This window comes from Diceros bicornis, chromosome 14, assembly GCF_020826845.1.
Source record: "Diceros bicornis minor isolate mBicDic1 chromosome 14, mDicBic1.mat.cur, whole genome shotgun sequence".
NCBI lineage: Eukaryota > Metazoa > Chordata > Mammalia > Perissodactyla > Rhinocerotidae > Diceros > Diceros bicornis.
The window spans coordinates 25,375,648-25,390,816 of record NC_080753.1 but is presented as its reverse complement, the minus strand read 5'-3'; the positions used below and the strand labels follow the sequence as shown (position 1 = coordinate 25,390,816).

The 15,169-nt window shown below is 46.9% G+C and overlaps 1 protein-coding gene across 2 annotated transcripts in view; it reads left to right on the top strand.

Annotated features, from left to right (window-relative positions):
- DAAM2 (dishevelled associated activator of morphogenesis 2) overlaps positions 1–15,169 on the top strand; it is a 101,851-nt gene that overhangs the window by 55,804 nt on the left and 30,878 nt on the right. For both annotated transcript variants that reach the window (XM_058554437.1, XM_058554436.1), the window contains exons 2-5: positions 4,131–4,356; positions 9,931–10,020; positions 13,059–13,133; positions 13,582–13,676. In XM_058554437.1, coding sequence (XP_058410420.1) covers positions 4,189–4,356; positions 9,931–10,020; positions 13,059–13,133; positions 13,582–13,676 — 428 coding nt within the window. In that variant the 5' untranslated portion in view covers positions 4,131–4,188. The remainder of the gene's footprint in view (positions 1–4,130; positions 4,357–9,930; positions 10,021–13,058; positions 13,134–13,581; positions 13,677–15,169) is intronic.

Genomic DNA, 15,169 nt, shown 5'->3' with positions numbered 1-15,169 from the left:
GTAGAGAATGGTCTTCTCTGGTGGAGGGAGGCTAGTGGAGGGCTGGAGCAAGATGGCGAAAAGGGCCGTTGACATGGGAAGATGAGCTTGGTGGGGTAGTGACCAGACCACATTCTGAATGCTGCAGAGACCTGGGTTTCAGTCCCAGCTCTGTCCCTAGCTGTGTGGTCTCAGATAAGACGTTTCCTCTTTGCACCTCAGTTTTCTGATCTCTACCATGAAGCTAGAAGATTCCCAGCTGAGAGCCTGTGGTTTTAGTCTTGGATGTTCAGATGAGGCCCTAACAGACCTAAGAGGGGGTCATGGGGAGGAGGGTGTCCTCAGAAACATAAACACGCTGGGGAGCTGTCAAACAGGCCTCCCCTTAAAAGGGCAAATATGCAGCGCTCCCCCGGGGCTCAGGCCCTTCTCCGTGGGGACGGCACTTCCTGTTTGGAAGGCCTGTGTCTCCTTCATCCCTCCTCCTGAGGCCACTGCACCTCACTCCTCATACTCAGGGGAGAGAGACATTAAAAATATTTAGTGACAGGTATGGCATGGCACGGACCGATCAGAGCAGTCAGGGCTGCACACGGCTGGTGTAAGACTAGCAGGGGGTGCCAGCTGTAGGCCAGCCCTGCCCCTACCCCGATTCTCCCTGTAAAGCCTGGCTCAGGAGCTGAAGGGCAAAGATGGACAAGGAAGGAGATTGGGGAGCAAGAAGAAATTGAAGAGGTGAAGGCAAGAAGAGAGTTCACAGGTCCTCCCAGACGTTGACCGTCCCCCCCTCCAGCCCCATCATGCAGTCCACCAGCCTCACCGTGGCCTATGGGAGTCTCCTTCCCATGCTTTGTGCCCTGAACAACGGCTCTGAGAGTCTCCTTCCCATGCTTTATGCCCTGAACAAGGCAGTCTTGCCCACCAGCTGCAGCTGCATTTTGGAGGCTGATGAAATAAAAGGGACTTGGTCTATATTTTACATCATCATCCCAAACTTGACAATGGGAAGGGGACCCCGCAGGATGGTCCACCCCTATCTGCCTGCAGAATTAGTGCTTTACTAGGCCTCACAATTGGAGACCAGGGCTTTGTTTCACCCACTGTTGGCCACTGGCTGTCGCGTCCCATAGAAGACCCCAAAGCCTCCCTTCCTCTTGTTTTCCTGAGCCACCAGCCTATTTCAGGTCTTCACCACCATGTATCAGGATTACTGCATTAGCCCACTGGCTACTTCTCCTGCCCCCAGCCTCAGGACTGTCCCTTTGTTGTTCCCTACAAAGGTTTCTGATTGTGTGTCAGCTGCTAGGAGTCAGAGATTTCAGTCCATATTTCTCTCCTCCTTTTCTATGAGTGCAGGTCATTTCCCAATTGACCAAGAAATATTTATTGAGCACCCACTAGGTACAAGGCATTTTACTAATCTTAGAAATGGGGGGACTGTCAAAGAAGCAGGAGGCATGGCCCCTGCCTTCAAGAAGCCTTCAGTATTGCTGTAGAGAGCTAATATGTAAACACAGAAAAGATAACCCATAACACAAGGCAACCTCAGATTGTGTATTTGAGGCTCTCCTGGGTCTGTTAAAAAATCTGTCACAAAGTTTATGAAGAAAGATAAAATGGAGCCAGTGAAAACTCTAGAATGACAATTAAAATGCATCATGACTTATATGAGAGGCCAGATCAGATCACACTGTTATTAGCTGGATTATTAGGGTTTAGGAAATAAAGCAGTATTCTCCAGAAGTTACGTTGGGTTCACTAGGAACAAATTATGCCACAATTATCTTTTTTGATAAGGTTCTAGAGTTTGGTTCAAGGGAATGCCTTAGATTTGGCATATCTCAAGTTCCCCAAGGCTTTAGGAAAAGTCTTGTGTGGTGTCTTTATAGAAAAGAGGGCAAGATAAGAACGTGGGTTCATGGAGTCAGACCTGATTGAAGGACTGTCCCCTGAGAGTGTTGATGACCAGTTCTTTGGCATTCCCAGAAGAGATAGCTATGTCATCTGGTCTGTCTACATCCTTGTTGTGGTCAACATTTTGAGCAATGATGTGGGTAAAGACCATGGCGACATTCTGACCATTCTGTTAATGACCCAAATCTAGGAGAAACAGCTAAGAATCAAGACTCAAAAATATCTTGAAGCCAGCCCTGATGGCTTAGTGGTTAAAGTTCACTGTGCTCCACTTCTGTGGCCAGGGTTCAGTTCCCAGGCACAGAACCATACCACTTGTCTGTCAGTAGCCATGCTGTGGCAGCGGCTCACATGGAAGAACTAGAAGGATTTACAACTAGAATATACAACTATGGACTGGGGCTTTGGGGAGGGAAAAAAAAAAAGAGGAAGATTGGCAACAGATGTTAGCTCAGAGCAAATCTTTCCCAGCAACAATAACAAAAAAATGTTGACCCCCTCTGGGTATATACACAAAAGAATTGAAAGCAGGGACAGAAACAGATATTTGTACATCCATGTTCATAGCACCATTATTCATAATAGCCAAAAGGAGGAGGCAACCCAAGTTGACGAACGACCAAGTGTTCGTCAAAAGATGAATGGATAAACCAAATGTGGTATATACATGCAATGGAATATTTTTCAGCCTTAAAAAGAAAGGAAATTCTGATACATACTGTGTTATGTTTGAATCTTGAGGGCATTATGCCAAGTGAAATAAGCCAGTCACAAAAGAACAAATACTGTATGATTCTATTCTTATGAAATACTTAGAGTAGTCAAATTCACAGAGACAGAAAGTAGAATGGTGGTTGCCAGGGGCTGGGGAGAGGAGGGAATGGGGAATTATTGCTTAATGAGTACAGAGTTTCTGTTTTGCAAGATGAAAAAAGTTCTGGAGATGGATGGTTGTGATGGTTGCACAACAATGTGATAAAGCCACTGAACTGTATACATAAAAATGGTTAAAATGGTATATTTTATGTTATGTATATTTACCAATTAAAAAAAAATCTTGACCCCAAACTTGTGATATAATATTCAACAGAGATAAAGGCAAAATCTTATTTATGTCTGAAAGTTTAAGATATATAAAGGATGAGGAGAATATGGCTGGGCAGCAGTATGGTGGGTAAGCTATGATCTCTCTAGTGAACCCACCCAGAGTATCTGAAAGCCTGTTTAGGAACCAGTGGTCAAGAATGGTTTTACGCTTTGGGGAAGCCTATGTGCAGATAGTTGGGCTTAATCTATCTAGAAGCTATGTGGCATCAATACCTAGGGCCAGTGTTCCTCCTCAAGCTGGACACCATTGAATGATGCTTTCCCAGCGGCAAGCCAAAGACTTAACCTTTTCTGCTCCACTGACCACCTAACTGTTGGGTGTCTGTCATTTCTGGTCTCTGGCCACAGTAGTACCCTCTGTTCTTGGTTGATATGGAAAGGAGGGTTGACCAGATTTCCTTCAATATTGGTTGAGCACCATTCCAATGATCAGCCCCATTTCCTTAACCAGGGTTCACTCTAATGACTTCTCCGGGTCACCCTTCCTTCTAGATGGATGGGTGAACCTGTGCCCTGTTGATATTTCCCATCCATCCAGACATGCCTGGGCACAACAGATGGGGCAGAAAACTGTGCAAGCCTTCCATCTTCTACTCCCCTGGAGGCCGCTGCTCCAGGAGTCATGCCATATAATTAGCTCAGTGTCTCTCCTGCCGGCTTACTTCAACCCTTCCCTCCTCTTTGGATGAAACCTTCAAACCAGGCATCCACATACCCTAAAAGGAATCAAGTGAGTGTGTGAGCGCTGCTGGAAATGGCCAGAGGACAGGGAATAGGATTCCCATCTGCACAGTCATGGAGAGGATAAGACGAGTGCCAGCTCTGACCTCCTGGAAGTCACATTCTGTGTCTATAGCCTTCCTCTCTTCTCTGGGGCAGGGAGGGAAAATCTGAAAGTGTTTGTGGCAGGAAACACGGGGAGCACATGGTACGGAGGACATGTAAATGGCTCCAGATGGAAGGTGCTGGAGGGAACAGGGTGAAGTTGTGGGCAAAGGGAGGGGGACTTGGTTGTTGAGTTGAGGGCTCCTGGCAGTTGGGCAAAGAAGTTATGGTGGCAGAGTGACCACTGCTCCTGCCCACCTGGCTGCCATGCCTGACCACTCTGTGCTCTCTGTTCTCCTGCCCAGTTCACGATGAGGACCTAGGGCATCTGCCTACTGACTGTCCCTCTGGCCTGCAGTGACCATGGCCCCCCGCAAGAGGAGCCGCCATGGCCTGGGTTTCCTGTGCTGCTTTGGGGGCAGCGACCTCCCCGAGATCAACCTCCGGGACAGCCACCCTCTGCAGTACATGGAGTTCTCCAGTCCTATCCCAAACCCAGAGGAGCTTAATGTCCGCTTCGCAGAGCTGGTGGTGAGTGAGGGGGCAGGGAAGGGAGGGCGTTGACAATGATGAGGCACGTGGCTGGAGCAGGCAGAGCAGGACAGAGGGTAGGGGCCCACGTGCTGGGGTCTCTGCTTGGGGCTGAGATGGGCCCCCAAGGATATGTCAGCCGTGTGGGAGAAATAGAATCACTCACTGGGGTAGACACCATGAAATCTGTCCCCAGAAGAATGGACCTGTTTCCTCATATCTCCACTGGATTCTAGACCTCATGGGGCAGCAGTTAAGTCACCACGAAAGGAGCAGGACCGGGCTTTTGTGAAATAGGGCAGTGAGGAGACTCAAAGAACATCAGAACACTTGACACCTTTCTCTTCTACTCACTGGAATTTCCCTGGGATCCTTTTATCTCAGATACAGGAAGAAGGGACAGAGTGGGATTCTGTAGGCAGACACCAGGTACCTCAGAACAGAGAAGGATTGGCTAGAAATATGGAGGTAGAGATGCCTATATCACACCTGGAACACACTCGGAACCTGGGTCCGGGATGATTATATCCCGTGTCTACCCTGGGGTGTGTCATTCACACTAAGGTAGCAGCTCTTCCTTACTCTTTGTGATGCCCATCCACCCGTCCAGACCAGAGCAGCTGTATGCCTTTGTGAGAACCCCTGTATCACAAAGAGGCAGGACAGGAAAGAAGCATGATTCCTCTCTTTGGAGGTCCGATGGTGAGACAAAGCCAAGGAAAGTTCAGATCAGGGATGCAGGACCCATGCCCAGGACTCAGGCCTGAACCCTGGCCTAGAGTGATGAGCACAAGTCCATCTACCATTAGCTCTTGGTCACTCATTCTTGTGGTTGGCCAGTAGTCAAACCAGTAGAGAAACAATGCTGTGTGATTTGAAATGGGGTTTCATACTTATTCGATAATGGATGTATCTGATTAAGGTGGTCTAGCCCTTCAAATAACAAGGCCACTATAAGATGAGACCATGCAGGTTATGTGAAAAAGTTGTCCACCTTCCTTCCTCATGACATCAGGTTCAGGAAAACTCATTGTTGTCCTGATTTATACCTTTCCTCAGGACAAGGCACAGGGTGGGAGAGAACAAAGTGTTTCCTAGTATAGAATAATGTTTTGATCCTGATGGGTGTTAGCCAGTACTACTAAGATCAGATTTTTACTTAGAATGCTGCTGACACCAAATCTGTGGTGTCAATTCTCCGGTTCTCTGAGGTCACCAACTGGATGTCCTACAATTTAACTCAATTCTAACATGAACTACCCCGAGTTAGTGCAGACCCCGTAGGTTAAGGGCTAAGACCCACAAGACTGCCCTCCACTTTAGACACCAATCACAAGTAGTAGGTCCCTAGGTTACCCACACTTCTGTCTGACTTGCCTACAAATCAGGGGTTCCCATGGTCCCCTCCTCAGGTTCGATAATTTACTAGAATGGCTCACAGAACTAGGGAAACACTTTACTTACTATTACCAGTTTATTAGAAAGGGTATTATAATGAATACAAATGAACAGCTAGATGAGGGGGTACATAGAGTAAGGTGCAGATGGTCCCGAGTGCAGGAGCTTTTGTCGCTGTGGAGTTTGGGGTGCACCACCCTCTCAGCACGTGAATGTGTTCTCCAACCCAGAAGCTCTCTGAGCTTTGCCATTTAGGGGCATTTATGGAGGTTCCATCATGTAGACAGGACAGATTTTTAACTCCATCTCCAGCTCCTCTTCTCTTCCTGGAGTTTGGGAAATGGGGCTGCAAGTTCTAAGCTTCTAATCAGGGCTTGATCTTTCTGGTGACCAGACTCCATCTGGAAGCTATTGAGGGCCCCACCAAGAGTTGCCTCACTAAAATAAAGAGGCTTCTATCACCCAGGAAATTCCAAGGGGTTTAGAAGCTCTGTGTCAGGAATAAAAGATGTTCCTACCACTTCTATCACTCATGAAATTCCAAGGGATTTAGGAGCTCTATGCTAGGAACTGAGAACAAAGATCAAAAATGTATTTCTTACATTATCACAGTCAGGGATGTTTTCTTGATCACAGCATGAGTTTTGAGAGAAGAATATGGCGAGAGGTATTCTTTCTTTGGCCCTTTTATTGAACAAGTATTTATTGAGCATCTTCAGTGGGCAGGGCTCCTTGCAAGGTACTTTGGCAAAAGCAAGGATGAGTCAGGCAAGTCTTGTCTGCAAGGAGACTAGCATCAGGTATTGATCAAACAAATGAAAAATATTTCTTGAGAGATTGCTCTGTGCTGGACCCCTACGGGGGTCCCAAGGATTTAGGGAGGAACCAACAGGCATGGTCCCTGCCTCCAAGAACATGAAGTCTAATAGGAAGATTGATCTTAAACAGTAATGGCAAATGTGGGGAGTGTTTGGAAAGGGAACATTCAGGGGCTGTGGGAGTGTCTAGCAGGGAGCTTTATTCTAGACTGGAGGTCACGATGGCCTCCCTGAACTGGTGACATTGCCACTGGGATCTGAAAGTAGAGTGATGATTAGATAAGTGAATGGGGGTGCAGAACCGTGACAGAGGGTCCCATGCAGAAGAAGCATATGTGAGAGTTTCAAGTCAGGAAAGAGCCAGGTCCTTTTGGAGGACACCATGAAGACAAGAATAAGGATTTTGGATTCAATCCTAAGGGAGATAGAAAGCCACTCACAGCTTTATGCAGGGGTTCGAGGTGATCCAGTCTGCTTTTCTGAAAGACCATTCAGGGTACTCTGTTAAAGAAGGATTCTGGCTAGACCAGTAGGAGGCTATTGGTGCAATCCAAGCTAGGGAGAGTGGTGGGTTGGACTGAAGTGTTAGCAGTGAGGATGGAGAGAAGTGGAAAGATTCAAGAGCTATTTAGGAGGAAAAATATTAGGACTTGGCAGGGTCGGTGAGTGAGTAGGAATCAAGGAACACCCAGGTTTCAGACCTGAGGAACTGGGTGGATGTTGAGCCCCTGTACAGGGCAGGATATGCCAGAGGAGATTCAGGTTAAGGGGGCTTGGGTGATGAACTCAATTTGCATATTCTCTCTGTGCATCAGTTTCCTCATCTGTAAAATGGGTTGTTGTAAGTTTTAAATAAATTAGTAAACATTAAGCACTTAGAACGGTGCCTGGCACATAGTAGCACTACATAAGTACGTGAAGTACCTGAGGGACATCAAAGTAAGTAGGTACAGGAGGCAGTTGGGTCCCAGGGTCTAGACCTCAGAAAGCTGGTGGGCTGGAAGTACAGGTTTGCAAGAGTTTGGGGTAATATCTGAGTCCTTGGGAATGACTAAGAAGGCTTCACCCAGGGAAGCACAGGGAGGAGGGAAAAGGACCCAGGATGGTGCCCTGAGGGGCTTCAATATTTAATGGTGGGAGAGAAGAGGAGAGGTCATCAATGGAGCCCAAGAGGAACACAGAGGGACCACTCTCTGCCCAAGGGTGTGGATGTCAAAGAAAGCAGAGAAGAGAGATTCAGTAAGGAGTGAATGGTCAGCAGAGTAATAGGCAACCTGGGCTGAGAAAAATCACCACGAAATGTCCATTGATTTAGTGACAGAGGCCACTGGTGAGACAAGACAGTGCATAAATATCTAGAATACAAGGTTGAATGTCACTGCTCTGGAGTTCAGGAAGGGAGAGGTGTTCTTCCCTGGGAACAACACCTTTTCTATGGAAGGCTTGCTGGAGGAGGCTGACTTTGAGCTTGGGCATTAGACCAGGGTCCACGGGGTGGGTGAGAGGGCAGTCCAGGTGGAACTAACTGTGTAAGCAAAGCAGAAGAGATGCAGAGTTTGTGCTGGGAAATGTAAGGTGCACATATCTCTACGTTTTCTTTTGTTTCTGAATCTGACTGTGGAAAAAGAAATACTGCAGGAACCTCAAGCAGGGCTTCAGGAATTTTGATTGAGGATGTTCCTGGGCTATGTAGAGGGTGGTTCTGGGGAAGAACCTTTGATTAGCATCAGATCTGCAGAAGTCTTTATTTCTAAAAGCAAGTGAACTAATGGGCATTGTTTCCAACTATCTTTGTGTGTGCTGGCCAAGATGGCGGCCACGGGTCACATGGGGATGCCAGACACTTGAAATTGGCTGGGCTGAACAGAGATGAGCTGTGAGGGTAAAATACACATCAGATTTGATGTAAAATATCTCACTGATAATTTTTTACATGGATTACATGTTGAAATGATCATATTTTAGATTTTTCGGATTAAATAAAATGTAGTGTTAAAATTAATTTCACCTATTTCTTAATTTTTTAATGTGACTGGAAAATTCTTCAAATGCATGTGGCTCACATTATATTTCTATTGGACAGTTCTGATCTAGGCGAAGGAAAGTCTTTAACGTTCTCCCTTTAATAAAAGTATAGGGACAAGAGTATAAATATTGGTATTTAAGACCCTTTTACTTTCTTAGATATTACTTTCACTGTTTATCATTTTTAAAAATAAAAAAGTAATATTATGCGTTATTATCTTAATGTGAGTTCTGCTTTTGATTAAAAAACCCCTCACAGGGGCCGAACCCATGGGCTAGTGGTTAAGTTCGGTGCGCTCTGCTTTGGTGACCGGGGTTCAGTTCCCAGGCGCAGACCTACACTGCTCGTTGGCGGCCATGCTGTGGTGGTGACCCACATACAAAATAGAGGAAGACTGGCACAGATGTTAGCTCAGGGAGACTCTTCCTCAACAACAACAACAACAACAAAAACCCTCACAGTAATTGAGTTGAAAGCACTATGTTCCCCACAGCCCAATAACTATTTTCTTATTGAGCCTGAGCATCACTCATGAATCAAAAGAGAAGAAGCTTCAAGAAGAGAGATTTTTAGGGGCCATCCAGCACAGCCAAACCTATAAAGTCATCCCAAACTACCTATAGAGATACCCTAATTTTGATGACATCAGAAACTTCCCAGTTCTATTCCTTGGGAAGTGTGGGCTAGCCTGGTGGAGCCCCGAGTCGTGTGCATGCAGGCACACTTCCATGGGAAGCAGATCCGTACCTCCTTTAGTATGGCATGCCCTTCTTGCCAGGAGAGTTGCTCAGGTCCTCCTCTTCACCAGCTCCCCCTAGCCTGTGCTGGGATTCATACTGAGGTTGGGCAGCCAGAGAATTTCTAGCGGAGAGACTCAAAGGGCAGGGAGACTTGAAGGATGGGGGCGAGGACTGGGTCTGTAGACTGACTCCTTTCTTTGTCGGGCCTTGACTTATGGTGTTGACAAGCTGAAGAAGGACAAGGGATGGAAGACAAGAAACCACAGGCAAGAGGATTAGGGCTAAGCAGAGCAATGCAGGAGATGTGCAGGGAACAGGGGACCTGGAGGAGGCGGGTAGATTTGCAGAGCCAAGCTGGGCTGAACAGGAAGTAAGGAAAGCAGGGTAGAAGCAGTGCAGGCTTGGGTAGAAGCAGGGGGCTGAGGGTGTATTTCTAGCAGAAAAAGAATTGCCCTGTGGTATCTTTGATGCTCTTTGGAGGAAGATAGTAGGCTGGGAGATAGGTTTGGGGGAATTATAATTTCCTGTAGGGCTGAAGATCCTAATGTCAACCATCTCTGGGTTTCAGACATATTTCTTGTTGTCTTTGCAGGATGAATTGGATCTCACCGACAAAAACCGGGAGGCTGTGTTTGCACTGCCCCCTGAGAAGAAATGGCAGATCTACTGCAGCAAGAAGAAGGTGCCCTCTCTGACCCCTCCCACTGCCATCTCAGGGTCCACGGCACGGGGCAGCTCTTGCCTCCATGCTGGCTCATTCATTCAACAGATATTTATTATACACCAGCACTGTTCTAGGTTTGGAGGAACAACAGTGAAAAAATCAGGAAAAAAAAATCCCTGCTCTCATGCAGCTTACATTTGGGGAAATCGGATTCTGTTTTTCAAAAACCCTTTAAGCAGGTACCCCCTGGGTTCTAGGAGTGGTGCTGGGTCAGGGAGATACACAGATGACAAGTCTAGACTCTCTTCTTGTGCCTGTGCCCATGCCTGGAGGGCCTGCTGCCCTCTGCCATTCCTGGGGCAGCTCTGTTGTAAGGACTCAGTTTAGGAGTTGGGAGGGGTGGTCTCTTCTGGATGTTTAGCCCCCGCCATGTCCCAGGCTTGATTTTAGAGGGCAGTGTGCACATCAGGGTCACCCGTCAGTCCCCGTTCTCCCCATCCTTTCCTCCCTCTCCTCCTCTCATTCATTAAAAGATGTCGTCAGCCTCCTGACTGTGGTCCTCCCTAGAAAGGATGTACCAGGCTCCACTTAGGGCTTAATTGGATTTTCTCTCCTCCCCTCTGCTTTCCCAGAGGCTGTGCTTTCTTCTCTCTTCCTCCGTCTTTCTCCATCTCTGTGTCTCTTTTGCTCATCACTTTCTGTGCCTCTCTTGCCCCGTTTCTATTTTAGCCTGTTGCTTCCATTCTATTTTTCTTTTCTCTGCCCACCTTCCTCCTCTCCCCTCCACTCTCCCATTTTTCAGACTTGCAGCTTGTTCCTTTGACCTCAGAGACAGGTGTTTGAGGGGTGGAACCCAGTTATTCCTGCGCCTGGGGCTCAGGCCTCTCCCTTCTGGGAGAAGACAGGCAGGTCTGGGGCGATGCTGAGTGGATTCTCCTTCATGCTCCCTGAAGCCCATTCATAGCTCTTTTCTTACTCTTCTCGCCCAGGATATTTGTCCCATCCAGTGCTCCATACTGAACCAGACCGACCTTATAAAATTGGAGGATTAGAATCATACACATTCTAGAGTTGGAAGGAGCTGAGAAAGAATTCAGTCTAGTCCTGTATTCTACATATGAGGCAAGGAAAACCTAGAGAGGCAATGGATTCACCCAAAGTCACCACCAGTTACTGCGAATGGCTGCACAGTTGCTAGAACCCCGCCCTCTGGAGTCTGAGAACCTGTGATGAGATGCCTGGACTGCACCCACTATAAGCCATTGTCTAGTAGACTCAATGCACATTTATTAAGCACCCACAGAATACTATGCTTGGTGTCCAGGAATCTCACTATGAGAAAAGCAGGTCTTTAAAAAGCTCAAGTTACGGAAGAGAGGAGGGAAAGAAGGAGAAAATAAATTTCAGGAGTAATTAATCATATCTCATGATTCTCCACTTTCCAAATTGATTTACTACGGAGTTCCCTTAAGTTGATCTCTTATACAGCTAAAATAAAAAAGTTATTAAAATGTAAGGACGTCTCTATCTGATTTCCAAAACAAAATGTGTGTAACTTCCCCTACACTTTCACACCCCCCTCTCTTCCCATATGGTACTTCTCTCTGTGACACCCTCCCACCTGTCTTGGCTTTACTAATCTTTAATAACTCAGCCTGGTCCTTTCAGACGCCCGCCCCACCCCCCTCCCAAGCTTTCCGTCTTAGATCCCCACCTTCCCCGGTTTCCATGGCTCACTATGGATAGTTCTGCCACAGAGCATTTATCACCCTGCCTCTGGCACTAGACTATTTGTTGGAGGCAGAGACTCGGACTCTGTGCTCTGTGCTTTCAGGGCTCAGTACAGTGACTGGCATTGAGTAGGTGCTCATTAAATGCATGTGGACTGGATAAGTGATGAGCCAGTGAAGGCAGGAAAGGATGTGTTGGCTGCTGCATTTGTCTTTGGTGCTGTGATCACCCCCCCACCCCCCCACCCAAGGTAGAAGATAGAATTTGGGGGCTTCAGTCATGGAGATGTAACACATACAGTCACGTGAAGTCACAAAGACCAAATCAAGGCAGCCTTCCCACTAGGCTCAAATTTGAATTTTATGAAACAAAATCGTGAAGCCCGAGTGGATGGAGCTGAGAGATGCAGGGCAGAGTCCAGGCCGGCTGGCAGACAGCAGGTTGGTTAGGGAAGTTCTGGAGGAGGTAAGTTTTCATGCCGATTTGGAAGCTGGAGATGGGCAGAAAGCAGATGAAGGGGCACAAGCCAATGGGACAGGGACAGGAACGGGCAGGGTGTGTGTGATGCCCAGAAGCAGATCCGCTGGCCGGAGGAGAGGGCTGGATCTCCAATCAGCATTAATATTTATCCAATTCCCATCATTCTTGTCCATACTTGGGGAGGGGTTGAGGCTTTCTCTTGAGACCTGAGGGCTGGGCCATCGAGCTGCACGGACCCTTATGAGGGGCTCCTAAGTCTTGCCAAAACCCAGGGTCCTGGGAGTTTCTATTTCCCTCTTTTTGTAAAGTTACTCTTTATTGAGCACCTACTTGTGCCAGGCATTGCACCAAATGCTTTATATCAGTGCTTCTCAAACTCTCTGAGAGAAAGAGTAAGTTTTTAAATTTCCAAACCATCACAGGCCAATATTTTTGTAAAATACAATGAGAATATTATCAGAAAAATAAAATTTGAAAAAACATGTATGAAATATAAGCACAAATTTTTATTAGATTCAACAGATATAAAATTATATTTTATTAGAGTCAGAACAAATATAACAGGGAAAAATATATTTTTAATTGTACATATTGTTCATTGAAAGTGTATATAGCTGCATGGTCTCTGCCCAGGTCATTGGCTGGTCATGAGAGTCAATGTTCGTTGTCTGCATTTTACCGAGGAAGAAAGGGAAGCCTGAGGGGATTTTGTAACCTCCTGGAAGTCACCCCGTCCAGGCGGGGCTGGGAAGTGAATCTCTCTGCTCACAAGGAATGAAGCTCAGGATCTCAGGCCATGGGTCTGTCTTGCCCGTTGGTCCATACAGTCTTTCTTCTTGTTCCAGGAGCAGGAGGACCCCAACAAGCTGGCGACCAGCTGGCCTGACTATTACATTGACCGCATCAACTCCATGGCTGCGGTGAGCAGCGCTCCTCTCCTGCCCTGCCCCCACCTGGAAAGGCGGTGGGGAGAGTGATCCTCCCTCATCGGCTCCCGCACCGCACATCCCGCTCCCCGGGGCTCAGCAGCGTTGCAGTTACTCTTGAGATTTTTTTGTAATCCCTCCCTCCTCGGTGTGGATTTAGAGTCCCCCAACCATTTAAATATTTATTAATCATTTGTATATCACACAGGCTTGGGAATTAGGCTGGGTCAATAATTCTCCCATTTTATAGATGAGGAAAATGAAGTCTGGGACCAGAACCTGGGTATTCTCAGAGTCTGACACTCTGTCTTAGTTAACCATCCCCTGAGGCCTCACCCTTCCTGAGGCAGGGGTGGCTCCTGGGTCACACCTGGGCTGGGGGTGTAGGGGGCTGGGAGACAGGCCATCCAGCCTGACCTCCACCCCCTTCTACCTACCTCAGATGCAGAGTCTGTACGCATTTGACGAGGAGGAGACGGAGATGCGGAACCAAATCGTAGAAGACCTGAAGACAGCTCTTCGGACGCAGCCCATGAGGTGATTCACTATTTCCTCTTCCCTCACTTCCTTCCATGTCCCTTCCCACCGTTGGTTCCTCTCCACTTCCTGAAGCTTCACACAGTGCGCTGCTCCCATCCCGTCCCCATGGCCAACACCATTCCCCAACATTCCCTGGAGTTCACTTCACTTCCAGCTCCTACCCCCTCTCTCTGAGGAGCTGGGAGGCTGTGAGCAGTGGGCATGTAGGAGGAGGAGAGATGAACACAGGAAAATGGAATAAACCACAGGTCCTGAAGAGCTACCTGAAGAGAAATTGAGGGCAGGTACTTGTTTTTCTTGGGAGGATAGAACAGGAAGGAGGATGGCCAAACAGACAAGGTATATAAGAAGAGCTTTCGAAGAATGAGGGGCTGGTGGGTGCCCCAGCCAGGAGGAGGGGACGGTGGGTGAGAAATACTCCAACCGCTAGGGGGAGGTGTGGTGTCTTTGGATGAGATTTCCCCATCTAGAGTGGGATCAATGCAGCCAAGAAGAAGGGGAAGATGTCTCAAAGGTCCTAGAAGAACCCCTCCCCCCTTCCCAGGCCACGCTGTGCAAAGGTCCAGAGAGGGAACAAGAGCCACAGGCTCTTCTTGTGTCTGGGAACCAGCTTGTAAGGGCCAACTGTTAAATTTTTGGCAGTTTGGCAAGTTGGTTGTTAAACAGAGTTATGATTAAAATGTAAATTATATAAACTTATGATTAAATAAATTATATGAAAAACAAAGGTAATAAATACTTGAAACTTATCACTCCCTAATTACCTAATGATTTTACTGCATCTTACCTTTATATATGCTCTTCACTATTATGTATGCTCTTGAGTTTACACCTGTTGTATACGCATGGTGGAAATACTATAAATGGTGTATCTGTTCGCAACTCCACGTTCAATGATGTCACATTGATAGCTTGAAATTGGCTTTGCTGGGAGTATTTATACCATGGAAATTGGCAAACAACAAAATAAAACCTTTTTTTTCTTTCTCCAGGGAGCCGGTTGTTATAACATTTACCAGCACACACTGGTCTGCCTGCATATGTGTGTGTGTGTGTACGTGTGTGTGTGTGTGTTGTTTGGGCTGAGCTCTCTGCCCCAGGAGCCTGGAAACAGAGCATCAAGGAGAATGAGGCACTCGAATCCCACTTTGTCACTCAGGGTGTGGGTGGAGGTCTGGTATAGGAAAGGGAAGCAGGAAGGATGAGGAAGTCAGGAAGTACAGGGTTGAGGGGAGGTTTGTCTCCCACCTCAATTTATTTTTCTTTCCCTTAACAAAATTCTGATCACAAAAGTTACACATGGTCATGGTGGAGATTTTGTGGAATACAGAAAAGCATATAATAGAAAAAAAGTAAATAATAACTATTTTTAACAACTTGAGAGTATATTTTTCTAGTCATATTTATATAATAGTATAGAAATACACACAAATACACTTGGGATCAAATGCATTAATTATATGTAGTGGTTCTCTGAGCTCCATTTATGA